Source organism: Mytilus galloprovincialis, chromosome 4 (genome assembly GCF_965363235.1).
Source record: "Mytilus galloprovincialis chromosome 4, xbMytGall1.hap1.1, whole genome shotgun sequence".
Lineage (NCBI taxonomy): Eukaryota > Metazoa > Mollusca > Bivalvia > Mytilida > Mytilidae > Mytilus > Mytilus galloprovincialis.
The window spans coordinates 95601852-95616100 of NC_134841.1; the positions used below are offsets into that span (position 1 = coordinate 95601852).

Consider the following 14249-nt stretch of genomic DNA (forward strand, 5'->3'; position numbering starts at 1 on the left):
TATTTTTGGGAAGATTACATCAAACATCATTCCGAGGGCAAGGGCTGTATAAAATCTTACAAATCTGACAATTACGGAAAGAATATACAAAGATATATTTCAAAAATGAACCATATCGACCCTTTATGGAATCGTCGAAATGTTCACTTCAAAATGACAGATGCGTCGATAATCAACATCTTATGTAAGATAAAAAATAAAAAAAAAATACCGAACTCCGAGGAAAATTCTAAACGGAAAATCACTAATCAAATGGCAAAACCATTAAAATACGTTTCTCAGAAATGCTGCGGATCAGCTGTCTTTTTGTCATTTTAAATGAAAGAAGATTTTACCATATCAGATCGAAAAACTGATCTGCCATCTCTCTCCAGTTTACACGTTGAAATGACAGCTTTTAGATTTAAATACCGTTGTCTACAGAATATCATTACACTTCCTTGAAAATAAAGATATGTTTGCCTTTCACAAGGGATTAGATTATTCCATAGATGTTTAAACATAACAAAACTACTGCCATTGTATGAAATAATGTGCCTCTTTTTTCAATGATGAAACATACATTGATACTCCTCTTTACATAGACATTATAGTTGTCTTACAGTTACACTGATGTACCGCTCTAGATAGTGATCTGTTGCAAATTCAAACCAACACCTAAATTGGTTGATAGACCACATAAAATAGGATGCACTAATTGGTTAGTACATCAAGCAGTTTTTGCATTTATGAAAGCATGATGCAATATTTGATGAATAATAAAAGATATTCCTTTCTTTTTACATGATGCATTTGTTCTAAGTTTTTCTTCCTATGTACTTTTTTTTGTGGTCAACATTTATACTGATTGTTTTACCCCAGAAATACTTGAGAAAATGATAAATATAACCACATTCAAACATTAATTTTTTTCACCCATCCATCACGTTGTAAACTACAGTTTTTCCTTGTTAAAGGCTTTTTCCTTTTAATTTCCAATGATGACATACTACCAAACGATTTGTCATGATTTGATGTGTGGTGGCAATGCATCTTTATTTACATAAAGTATATTCATTGTTTAGGGCGGGATATAAAAGTATCGGAACATTTAACTTTCATTACTATTCAAGCAGTCGTTTCAGCAGAATACAAGTAAGTATCCATGCATTTATATAACATTAAGTTCAGATGATGCGTATGCAAAATAACTTTAAGTTATTTGAAAGCGAGTATATCGATTGAAAAAGTATAGCATGTTCAAAATTAAATAAAAAAAATTAATACTAAAAACTCAATTTGTATGTTTGGGCTTCACTTGATTCAAGTGACTTTTGAATTAAAAAAATCACTTTATGACAAAATTATGATATTGAAAACTTAACTTGTAAAATTTTATATCAAATGAGCTTAAATACCTTTTCTTTATCTTATATTTTTGTGTCAGATTATAACGTTGATAAGAATAATAATAAAGATATAACGGATGTGTTTTGAAGCCCTTGTTTATCATGTCTATTAATGAATTATTGACCTTTAATATATCTGAATTATTTTTGTAAATCTTTCCGAAGTCTACTTACAATCATCAAAGACATTCAGCTTGACATATATCAGTCATAACTCGTTAGTCAATACCACAATTTAGTCTGATACTTAAAACACGTTTCCAGTTTAGTGATAACTTGTAAATACAAATTCGAAATTGATTTGCTTTCAGAATGTTTTGATTTGAGCGCCCTTCGTCATTCAAAAGTGCTGACGAAAACCACGCCTGGCGAACTAACATGTTTTACAACTTTGATCAAGCTGGTTATAAATTGGAGAAAAAAGCTTTTTTACAATATTTAAATAAGAAAGGAAAAAAGATACCAGAGGGACATTCAAACTCATAACTAAAAACATTAACTGACAACGCCATGGCTAAAGGAAAAGCTTAACAGACAAACTGTTATCCCAACAAATCACATACCTTGCCATGTTCTGCTACATTTTGGCAGTAGAAACAAATATTAAAGCAAATACCCACTCAAAAATCGGCATTGATTCAATTCCTTAACAATTTACTTCAGACTAGATGGCAGAAGGTTTACTTATTTTTGACAGGGGGAGTGCAGACTTTTGGCTGTTTTTAAAAACAAAAAAAAAACCACTTTTTTGAAGTATTACATTTAGAAGAGAGTTTTGAACCACAAAATTAAACATATTTGTTTCATATAACAGTTAAAATTCAAGAATGTGAAATTTGTGATGGATCAAAATAAGTTGTTTTATTCCATAACATTTTTGAAGGAAAAACTTTCTTAAATTAATCGACGACGTTAGCAACCACTCTTAAGTAGAGTACGAAGAGACGAATAATTTAACTGTAAACAGTAAATCATTCAACTCTAAACTTTGACTTGCGCCACAATATATTTAATCATATTCAAAAAAAGTTTTAACCTCAGACAAAACCTTTTTTGAATTCCTTTGGTAATGCATACACAGTTGGAAAAATATTCAATCATACAGCTTTTTCAACCATTTTATTCAAAATGATGATCAATTAATTTTAAATGGAATAATCTATATAATAAATCTTCATTTTAAATTTCAATTCATAGATATAACCGATTTATTTTATCACAAAGTGACTGGTTATCTGGTTTCTTTATTTGTTGACATGATTGTTTCGAACATAATAATTCACACGTGCTTTCTCTATTTACATTTTTGCATAATCAGACGCTAGTAAATATATTTAAAACTATCATTTGATTATTTTCAAACTTTAAGTGCATCTGCACTGTGTCAAATCCTAATAAGTATTTTCAAAGTATAATAACTTACCCTTTTATATAAATAATGACATAATCCGTGGCATTGATGTTGATGATCTACAGATATGATGCCAGGGTTAGGAACATCTTTTACATATAACGCATCCATCCGACTTCTGTACAAATAATAAAAAAAAAATACAATACAGAAAGGTCAGAATCATTTCATATACTCTAGACTAGACACCGTTTTTGATGTTTCGATATCACTATAAAGGGGAAAAACTAGGAAATAAATCGGGGCTTCTCTAATACTAGTTATTTTGTCGTCATACATTCCAGATTAATAAAAGGTAGCAGTTGTTTTCCGATTCGTACAAAATCAATCTACAACAAAAATTATATGCAATTCAAGTTATCAACTTTTTCAAAGTTTAATCAAGTTCTTTTCCCTGTTTTGTTTCAAATAAACAATGCGGTGCAATATACCAATAAACATGTAGCTTTTAGTGTCCTTGGACATTGACAATTTGACGCCATGATGAATTTCAAACTATATTATTACCTCATTGAATCCATATTCTTGTGATCTTCAGTTTTTCTCATTAGCTAGAGATTGATTACAAACGTATAAGTTGTGTCCAGCAATTCAAAAAAAAAAAAAAAAAATGAAAAGTGAAACAAAGGTGAACAATTTATTCACAAAAAAACATATTCTTACACAGATCATTTACTTATTATATTGTATAAACCAAGTTTTCAGATTTCAGATTAATACAAGACATCTTATTTCTGGCTTTCATTTTCATTTTCATTGATCACATTATTCCAGAATGAAGATTACACTTTGTCTATTGGCTGTCCTCTTCGGAGTTATTTCGGCTGAAAAAGGACAAAGAGGCTATAGTCCACGTCACAATCTGAAACATTATGGATCAGTAGAAGGAAGAGGATTATGGTTGGAGTGTGGATGGTCTGGAGACTGTAATTCCTATCACAGAGGAGCCGGAGGTATTGGAATCGGCGGTGGGGTTGGATACGGTGGATACAGAAGATATGGTGGAATTGGAGGTGGACTTGGATATGGTGGATATCGCAATGTTGGATACGGAGGATATGGCAATATTGGATACGGAGGATATGGCAACATTGGATACGGAGGATATGGCAATGTTGGATACAGAGGATATGGAATCGGCAGTGGATATGGAGGATATGGAATCGGCAGTGGATACGGCGGAAATGTCGGATATGGTAGCTATGGTGGTGGATCCGGATATGGTTATAAAAAATATTAAATGTAAATATATATAAGAAGTTTTTTTTGGATTTCATAAATAGTAATACTTAGATAAACAAAAGTTATATGACAGAATGGATAGCACTGTCAAAATGAAGGCTGACATCAATGTTAGTAACGATCATTTCTACAGATATATCTAACAACACAATGTTGATACCAAATAAACGTATTGTTGCATTATAACGTTCATACAATAATGCAGGTGCTCCTCAACTTTGGTATTTTATTTGACCTTTGAAATGTTCGTATTTAAGCGTCACTAATAAGTTTAATGTAGAAGAAACGTCTTGCACATCAAAATAAGAGCACAGTATATTTGATGTAACATGACACCAAAATATCATTATAAGGAGTTATCCTTGTACACCTGGATAATCGAATTAGTTGTAATGATAAAGTTTTTATCCTGTCAAGTTTTGAAACGAGATTTCATAAGAAAGTTAATAATTGAACCTAAATACAAAACTGTAAAAAGATACTAGACTTCTACTTTAGTACGCAAAAGGCACGATTCTTATTTTTATGACTAGTCTGTGATACAGAGATCTGAATTGTTAAGCAAGCTCAGTACTTCTGTAGTGGCTTAAACATATACATTATATATTGAACATCGTTTTGAATTGAGTAATGTAAATTCCTCATTCATCTTAATTCCTTGGTAAGATTCTGATACTGTTTTGCTATTTGATTTTGGTTATATCAGATCTTAAAAGTTTTCATTAGGAATAGTTTCTTTGTAGAGAATTTATTTGGTGAACGATGCATTTGGTTCTTTTTATAGCACTAAAAGGCTGAAATATGAAGTAATTTGAACAGCACTTTCAACCAAAGTGCATGTAAAATCTGTCAGAAAAGTAAACGTATAAAATAACTGTACTATTTTGTTTTGAGATCTTTTGACTTTTTATTCCTCGAAAATTTATTGTGCTCTCTAGGGTAAACAAACACATTTTTTTTCAGAACCAAATGATGGTCCCACAAAACTCTAATTTTACCATTTATATATTTGATATATTATGTCAATTATTCTATGACATATATTTTTTGTTTTGTTTTACAGGATATTATATAGACGCCAATGGTATTTGGATGCCCGAAGATGGTCATACTTCACATAAAAGCTTCTAATAAATGCTAACATTTGTATTGTACAGAATAACAATATCCATTTTGGTTGAGATTATAGTGATAAAAGTCTATTAACAAAATTATCAATACTTCCATATTTTGTATGCGATGGAACGAATGTGCTCATTGATTAACTAATATTAGCTAAGGTTAATAGTAACAATTGTCGGCTCACATTTGACCTTGTAGTGGGTACTCAATCGACAAGGATACATTTACAAAGGGACAAAAAGGTCATGCAAATTAGAAATAAAGGCGAAAATAAACTGAAAACGTACGACATTGCTAAAAAAGAAAAAGACCAACAGATCACACATCACAACATAGAAAATCAGAGATTGAAAACAAAAGAAGAAATCTTTAAAAATCACATTAGTTCTACAGTTTCGACAACATTTTGAAAAATCTCACTTAAAAGTTAACAACAAGTACAGATACATGCACCATTAAATTTATGTGTGATTGCCCGACAGATTAGTGACTAATATCCCGATTGCAAATGTAAGAAATCTTATCATCACCTTCGGAATTTTACAAAAAAGAAATAAAATATAGATGAGTCACAATATTTGACAAAAAATATATAGGCGTCGCCAAGAATAACTAGCATTGGGTTTTAGTAAAACAAAAAAATTAGAACTACCAATTGGGTTCATTCGAGATGAAATTGTTACTAAGCAGAACATACAAACATTCCATGATATTCACTTCTGACCTATCTTTTTAATATCCTTTGGCATGTTATATAATATATTTCTTGCCACCCTTACAATTGCACAAAATATCCGAGTGATTCAAAAATATGTAAACTGAACGTGAAACTCAAAGGTAACACTTTTGTTGAAAACAATGTCGAGTTCAATCATTATAAATTGCCTTTGATAAGTGAATTTCCGTATTATACAGTAAAATCACATTAAACGGTAGGAAAGTAAATATTTTATGTCAAACTAATTGAAAAACGTCATCTCGTGTAAACGTGATAGATTGTTTGAAAATGTTTTACAATAAAACGCTGCTAGAATACTCCCCTGCGACTATAGACATTTTTTTTATAATTTTGTTATAAAACATTCAATGAGTTACATGTACAAGTGGGAAAGAGTCATATAACATCCGATCCAAGTAACAACGAAATAGGATACAGGAAAATATTGATCATTTAAACCCAAAAGAAAATTAAAACTAAGATTCTAAAGCTTACGTTTTGGCCATACAGATCTTGTCAAGGTCATGTCGCACGTTTATAGAAGGCACTGGTAGTATGAAACAAAAAAGAATGTACACCACTGACCAAAAAGCTTAGCTAAGTTCATTAACAAATATGAACTCCAACTAATTTGTAGCTCATCTGGGCAAATGGACCGAGTGAACTTTTCTCATCAATGACGTCCGTCGTCCATCGCCGACGCCGTCGTTCCTTAACTTTCACAAAAATCGTCCCTTCTGTTACTGCTTGTCGAAATGTTAACCAAATTTTGCCACAATCCTTTTAAAGGTATCTAGTTTACAAAATATGTCCGTGGATCCCCCTTCCAACCAACATGGCCAACATCGCTATTAATAGAACATAGAGGTTAATGCAGTTTTTGACTTAAAAATGTATATCTCTAAAACTAATGACTAAGAGCAAAACTGACATTATTTAGAAATGTCCATCATGTTTAGATCTATCTGCTCTCAAATATTCCGACGAATCAAACAAGTAGTTGTTGGGTTTTGGACCCTGCAGTGGGTATTTTAATTTTGTAGCTTTTAGTTTTATTCTTAAATATTATTATTGATAGAGATAAAATGTAAACATAAATAATGTTCAGCAAAGAAAGATAAGTAAAACATGACCAAAATTGTCAATTTTTCTCTTATAGAGTTATTGCCCTGTATAGTCAATCTAAAAAAAAATCGTAAATTGTGTAATCTTTTTAAAAAATGATTTCCTCTGAAACTACATTTTTTGGGTGTTTCTACACATTAAATCACACTTGGCCACAATCACCATTTTGGTATCTTGTTTAATATATGTGTCCAATGATATGACGCTGCTAGCTAACAAAGAATGCAAACATGGCTAAAAACATAGGCAATTTTTGGAATAAGAACCTTACTTTACAAAAATTTGCATCTTGGAATATGCTAAAAAACAGAAATAAAACCGACATATACGAAAATTGGATATCATCGACACCAATCATTCTTCCAAGAAAACTTCAGGTTGAACAAATCTCTGATGAACCCGAACAGCAAAGGCGTCTGCGAGAAAAAATGTCAATGGACACATTCCGCACGGAGAACGAATTACTCCGATTAAGACCTGATTCAAATGAACAGAAAGTTAAATTTATCGATAAAGAAATTGAACAAGAAATTTCTAAAAAAAAACCAATGGGATTGTTACGCGATAATACCATTAAACTTTGGAAAGAAGAATGAAATAATGAAAAATTTCATCCCTACAACGTTAGGAGAAGAGTGACGATTGGTTTTCATCATTACGAAACCGAAGGTAAACAAGAATATAATTCAGAAAACCCTTTTTTAAAAAAAATTGAAAATAAATCATATGCCCAAGCAGCTAGACAAGCGCCTAATAGAAAGACTAAAAAACAGTCAAAATATCAAAACAAATATGTTAATGTAGAAAAAGTCAGACCAGAAAATACATAAATTACACAAACCGTAGTTCGTCAATCTATAGACGAAACAATTTCCAAAATCAGTAAAATCAGCGAAACAGATTTATGCAGGGAAATAGAACTTACAGTCCAACGAACAATTTTAGACAGAGCAAACAACAATGTTCAAAAAAGATATGAACAAAGTAATAGTAATTAAAAAAGAAATGACGAAAGTACAGAGAGCCAAAATAATAACAGGAATCCATATCAAAGAGATCGAAATTCAAGAGAACGTTTTTTAGAACCAAGCGAGAGAAACTGAGACACTCGGTGGAACTGTCAAAATGTGAGATACCAAGAATAATTAACCTCTCTAACTTACCATTATCAGCACCAGAGATTCAAATAGTTTCAAAGGGACTAAAATTTATCCCGACTCCACAAACATCAAATTATAATGAGGTTAAAGATGACATTTCCAATTTCTGTCGAAAATTACGTTTAACAGAAGAATTATTTGATAAAGGGAACCCAGACACTTATATTGTCCGGAATAAAAGTACTTATACATGGTCAAAGGGTTAAAAAAAAGCATTAGATACATTTTTTGATCATATAACAAATTTTCCCTTTAACGAAATACAAAATCCAAAATGCCGAACAGATACAATTCGCAGGAACGGAAAAAAAATAAACAAATTAAAAAATAACAAAGATATAATAATCAAAGAAAAGGGAAGTGCCGTTGTAGTTATGGATCTTAATTACTATATAAGTATTGCTAGTAACTTATTGCAGGACAATACTTATTATGAAAAAGTAAAGAACTACAATCAGTCAAAAATAAAAATAAAAACACAATTAATAGCCTGTATTCACTTACTAAAAAAGGGATTAACCGACAAAGAATGCGATTACCTAACAAATTTTAAATGTAAAAGCAGTAATTTTTACGGAATTCCAAAAATTCACAAAAGTAATGTTATTAGGGAATCTTGTAAAAATTCAAAGTCAGTATGTGTGAATATACCACATCCTGACGATCTGAAATTGAGACCAATTGTAGCAGGTTTTTCTTGTGAAACACATAGACTAAGTAATTTTCTAGATATTCTTTTGAAAACAATACTTAAACATATACTAAGCTTTGTTCGAGATGACTTAGATATGTTGAACCATCTTCCCAGAACAGTTTGCAAAGACATCATTATGGTTTCTTTTGATGTAGTTAACCTGTATACCACCATACCACATGAGTATGGATTAAAAGCTATTGAGTTTTGGCTTGAAACATTTCTATCCGAAGTACCTGATCGGATAGAGAAGCAATTCATTATTGAAGGAATTAAATTTATTCTTCAAAATAACTACTTCAATTTCAACGGTGAATTTTACAGACAGATATCTGGTACAGCCATTGGTACAAAAGTTGCCCAAACAATGCCAATTTAGTAATGGCGTACTTGGAAACTCAAATGTACGAACGATCCAAATACCAGTTTGGTTCCCAATTCCACAAATATATTCTAGATAATTGGAAACGTTTCTAAGATGATTGTTTTATACTGTGGACTTCTAGTTTAGAAAAATTAAATGAATTTAAAAAGTTAATCAATAATATCAACAAAAGTATTCAGGTCACTATGGAATTTAGTGATAAACAATTACCATTTCTAGATATTTTGATAATAAAAAAAAAAGATACAGAAATCGAAACCGATATCTACTTTAAACCGATAGACTCTAAACAATATTTACTTTTCAATTCTTGTCCCCCAAAACACACAAGAACAAATATACCGTTCAATTTGGCGAGAAGAATATGTAATATTGTCTCCAGTATTGAAATGAGAAATAAAAGACTCGAAGAACTTAACGAAATACTATAAGGGAGACAATATTCAAAAACTTTGATTAATAATGGCATAAAACGTACAAAGGCTATAAATATTCAAGAACTAAGTAGACCGAAAAATACGGTAATTGATACAAATCAAATTTTACCATACGTCTCATCGTACAACCCAAGAAATACAGAGGCGTATACCATAAATATCAAAATTACCAACTTTGATGACAGATCAAAGAATGAAAAGAGCCCTTGATACACAGAAAATTATTAAGAGTAAAGGACAGTCAAAATCCTTAAAGAAATTACTCATCAGCGCGAAATTTAGCAAAGATGATACAATTCCTTCGGTAAAAAAAATGCGAACGTTCAAATTGCAGTATTTGTCAAAATATTATGGAAGGACAGTCATATGAACTTAAATTGGGAATGATTTTCACTATTAAAAAACTCTTTTACGTGTGCATCGAGCAATTTAATTTATGTCATCAAATGTAATGGGTGCAAAAAAGATTATATTGGACGAACAGGAAACGCTTTACGGAAAAGATTTACTGTTTAACATCAACAAATCCGACATAAAGAAATAAGGATGATTAACGTAAGTGAACACCTGGATTTATGCGCTAGCAACAAATCACCCAAATACTATGTTTTCCCATTTTATCAATGCGACGACCAATTCACCGAAGAAATGAGAATTAATGAAGAAAATATGTTTATACAAAAGTACAAACCAAGCCTAAACAGATAAGACGTTACTTTTGTAAGGGTTACGTCCCTTTAATGTATTGTTACAGACTTATCATCGTGACGTTACGTTACCGTTACATGTAGTAACATCCATCCATGATTATCACAAATAAAGGCAACAGTAGTATACCGCTGTTCAAAACTCATAAATCTATGGACAAAAAACAAAATCGGGGTAACAAACTAAAACTGGTGGAAACGCATTAAATATTTGAGGAGAACAACGACACAACATTAAAATGTAACACACACAGCAACGGACTAAGCATTAGACAACATCCGATTAGAATAACCAATATAACATCAAAACCAAATACATGAATTTGGGATAGAAAAGTACCACGTCTTATAGTAATTTGAATTCACACAAAGATGTGAAACCGATTGGAGAAAAATGTAGAGAATAAAAAGACTTTAAGAGCATTTGAAATTTAATTTTATTCATATTTCTACTTGTGTGGAGATAGAATTCAATTTTTAGCTTTCGGTGGCCGGGTTTTACCTTTCCACGTCAGTTTTAATCTAGCGTTGTACTACAGTACATGATATATAAGGCATGAAGGTGTTATTTTTACAGATCAGCTAAATAATCTATAGTAAAGGATCCTAAGACTATGAACGTCGTTATGGGGAACACGTTCATAGTCTTGAAAAGTCCCAATATGGATGAAAGTGCTAGACAATGCTGCTTTCAAAACTCTTTTTGTGTATTTAATTTTTAATATATAATAATGTACACCGCTTGAAAAGAAACTTTTTTTGTATATAAACAAGTCTAAATTTAAAACTACATTCAACCTATGATTGCTTTGGATAAAACCGCAATTTTTATACGTGTGCATGTAAAACAAATTTCAAAAGACCAAAAACGTGAAAAAGTATATTTAAACAAAACGTATTTGACTTACAGGTCGAACAACTGATGTTCTTTAACCCTGCTGACTGCCATTGGCGATAGCCAAATAAAATTGATCACAAGATATAACAAACTGAATCTTAATGTAAATTTAATACTAAACAGAAAACAATAAACTTGTGGCCAAGATATTATGCCACAAACATATATTCGGCACTTTCAATTCAATAATATCACATTAAATAATTACTCTCTTAACGTAGAATGATTCAGCCACTTCGTTACAATGTGTTAAAAGTAAAACAGAAGTCATTTCATAGAAGAAAATTGGTTATCTCCGATGTAATTTTGATAATTATTAGGGTATGATTTTGTCTTCTAAGCGAAAGATTTAATAACCCGTGTGAAGGTAGCTGTTGTGTCTGAATGTTCCTCGATAGAATTTTATTTATTTTTCTGTAAAAATGTCTGGGTCAATTAATTTCCAAATGTCAATATGTAAAGCTTGGAGTCATGTAACTTGTTTTACCTTTAAGATAAATTTAAATTAGCAAACCACAATTATCTTGTATAGAGAAAACACTTAAATTGAACTAAGTTTAAGAGGAGATTTGCTTTTCGTAAATACTTCTTCTATTGATAAAATATAAAGATATTAGGTATGGGCCTTATTTTCTTGAAAAAAAATAAAATACACAAATGTTCTTATCTGCTTCAGTATAACTCTCTGCCCATGATTTTAAAAGGATTTTTTTCTAAAAATTTCAAATACTGGTATAGACTTAGTACTAGTAACGACACTTAATATCTTCAAAGGTTATTCCTTAAATTTCAAGTTTTAAACTCTTCTTGGAAAGTAGTTATTTTTGAAAATATAGCAAATCAGGTAAAAGTAGAAAATATGTTAACGGCAAATTAAAGTCAAAAAGTAACAAACACTCGGTTGCTTTATGATTGAGGTCAGTTGACGTGAAAGAATGTATAATTTCCGGCCGATCCGTCGCTCATCGTACGTCAGTAGTAAGTGTTTTTGCCGTCTTTCCGCCGTCTTGAATTGTACAAAACAGAGAATCTAAGGTTCATATTTTCAATCAAGTTAGCAAAATTTGATGCAGGAATGTAGAAAACTAATATGAATTTTCAATCAAAAGAACAAATCTATAAGATTATTATCAATAAATAACAATGGTTTTACAAGTGTAGATTATTTTTGGTTGATTTTTTTTTAAATAGGGAATTTAAGAAGAGGTAACTTTGGGACAGTTTGTTTTCTGAAGGAATCTACATGAATTTTTCTATTTTGTATTCAAGCTGGAAAAAACATACGGGAGTCCTATCTTTTTTCTTGATATTCTCAAAGAATTTTCTAAAAGATATCTTCTGGTATTTTATTATACAAGACACCAATACCACACTTATAAGTTATAATGATTTTTAGCCGATCCGTCTTTATTCAGCGGAGAAATGACCAAGGCCGATTTCTAATAAAAAAACTGGTTTGATAATGAATCAAACACTTGAGACCAACACCCTACAATAAGACCCTTGGGAGGATGTTATTATCACGTAGAGTGATGAACTATAGCTTACGGTTACGCTTTTAACGTCATTATCTATATTGTTGAATGAATGTACAAGGTGCAATAACTCAATTAAATATATAACATGATGTTTTTACGGTAATTGCAAAATATTTTTTGTAAAAAAAATTGTATTCTAACTTATTTTATATTATCTGAATCTACTGAAAAAGCAATTTATATTTTTTTACTAAATGATGTCAAAAGTTTTGTTCATACAAACTGTTCTACAGCTTTGCTGTTTTGTGCTAATTTAAAACATGATACTATAAAAAATAACCTATAGCTTAAAAAATGTGTATGGAAAACAGACAATTTCATAACATGTTTTTTTTTAATAATTCGAACAGACAACGTTCTACACATCGATACAGATATTACTGTAGACTTATCATGAGCAAAACAGATCCCATAAAACAACAGTGGTGTTTGTAGATATCTATCCGCAAGTTGTACATATCTTGTTGATAATAGCAAGTAATAATTCGGCAATGAGTCAAATGTTGTGATGTCACAATCTAGAAAGGGTTCATGACAATTAGAATATTTTCCGGCTAAAATTATTCCATTATAGTTAACAAATCTTGGTGGCGTTTGTAAAAATTTCCATTGATTGTATCATTAGTAACCATGTTGATTTCAGTAGCTTGTAAAAAACGTCCATCTTTGAAAGTCATGACTCTGATACATGGTATATCAACTGAAATATTTATATCAAATATGCAAGCGCTGTATTATGATATACCTTATAGACCGTCCGTCAAGACACTTTTTTCAAACTCACGTGCTCATTATTCAACGCATATGAAATATAACACAACATCAGGACTAACGATTTTCAACTTTGTCATTCTGGGATTGCATCTTTATTCATTATTATTTATTCATCATTTATACATAGGTATTGCTATGTGTTTCTGAACTCAACATTGACTAGAGGTATATGGGGAGGGTTGAGATCTCACAAAACATGTTAAATCCCGGCGCATTTTTGCGCCTGTATCATTTCGGGAGCCTCTGGCCTTTGTTAGTCTTGTATGTGTTTTAATTTTAGTTGATTTATATGTTTTGGAGTTTAGCGTGACGTCCATTTTCACTAAACGAGCTAGTAAACAATTGTATTGAGAGGACAGCTGACGACCTCCTGCGGGTGCGAGATTTTCTCTCTGCTCTTTAGACCCATTGATGACCTTCGGTTGTTGTCTTCTCTTTGGTCGGATTTATTCCTCATGTCCATTTTCAATTTTATGTCTTTCCATTCTCTATTTTATTCCTTTCAAAACTCAATGATTATAATTTTTTTCGTTTCAAAGCTATAGGACTCAATTTTATAGAATCGTTCTCTTAATCTAGTACCATTTGATTGATTTCCACTGATTTGTATTTGTTGAGATTGATAAAAAGAAAGATTCCTTACGATTTTA

General features: G+C 31.1%; 1 protein-coding gene and 1 long non-coding RNA gene across 2 annotated transcripts in view; one reads left to right on the forward strand and one right to left on the reverse strand.

Annotated features, from left to right (window-relative positions):
- LOC143073490 (uncharacterized) overlaps positions 1 to 2918 on the reverse strand; it is a 26748-nt gene extending 23830 nt beyond the window's left edge. The window contains exon 1 of the long non-coding RNA XR_012977515.1: positions 2812 to 2918. This is a non-coding gene — a long non-coding RNA (uncharacterized LOC143073490). The remainder of the gene's footprint in view (positions 1 to 2811) is intronic.
- LOC143073489 (uncharacterized) lies at positions 1045 to 5255 on the forward strand. Its single transcript, XM_076249073.1, has 3 exons — positions 1045 to 1134; positions 3574 to 4041; positions 5105 to 5255. Exon 2 carries the CDS (start codon positions 3575 to 3577, stop codon positions 4037 to 4039), a length of 465 nt encoding a protein of 154 aa, XP_076105188.1. The 5' UTR covers positions 1045 to 1134; position 3574; the 3' UTR covers positions 4040 to 4041; positions 5105 to 5255.
- Positions 5256 to 14249: the final 8994 nt, after the last annotated feature.

Excerpts from the sequence above, each read along its gene's own strand:
- LOC143073489 (XM_076249073.1), top strand. The coding sequence starts at position 3,575 with ATGAAGATTACACTTTGTCTATTGGCTGTCCTCTTCGGAGTTATTTCG.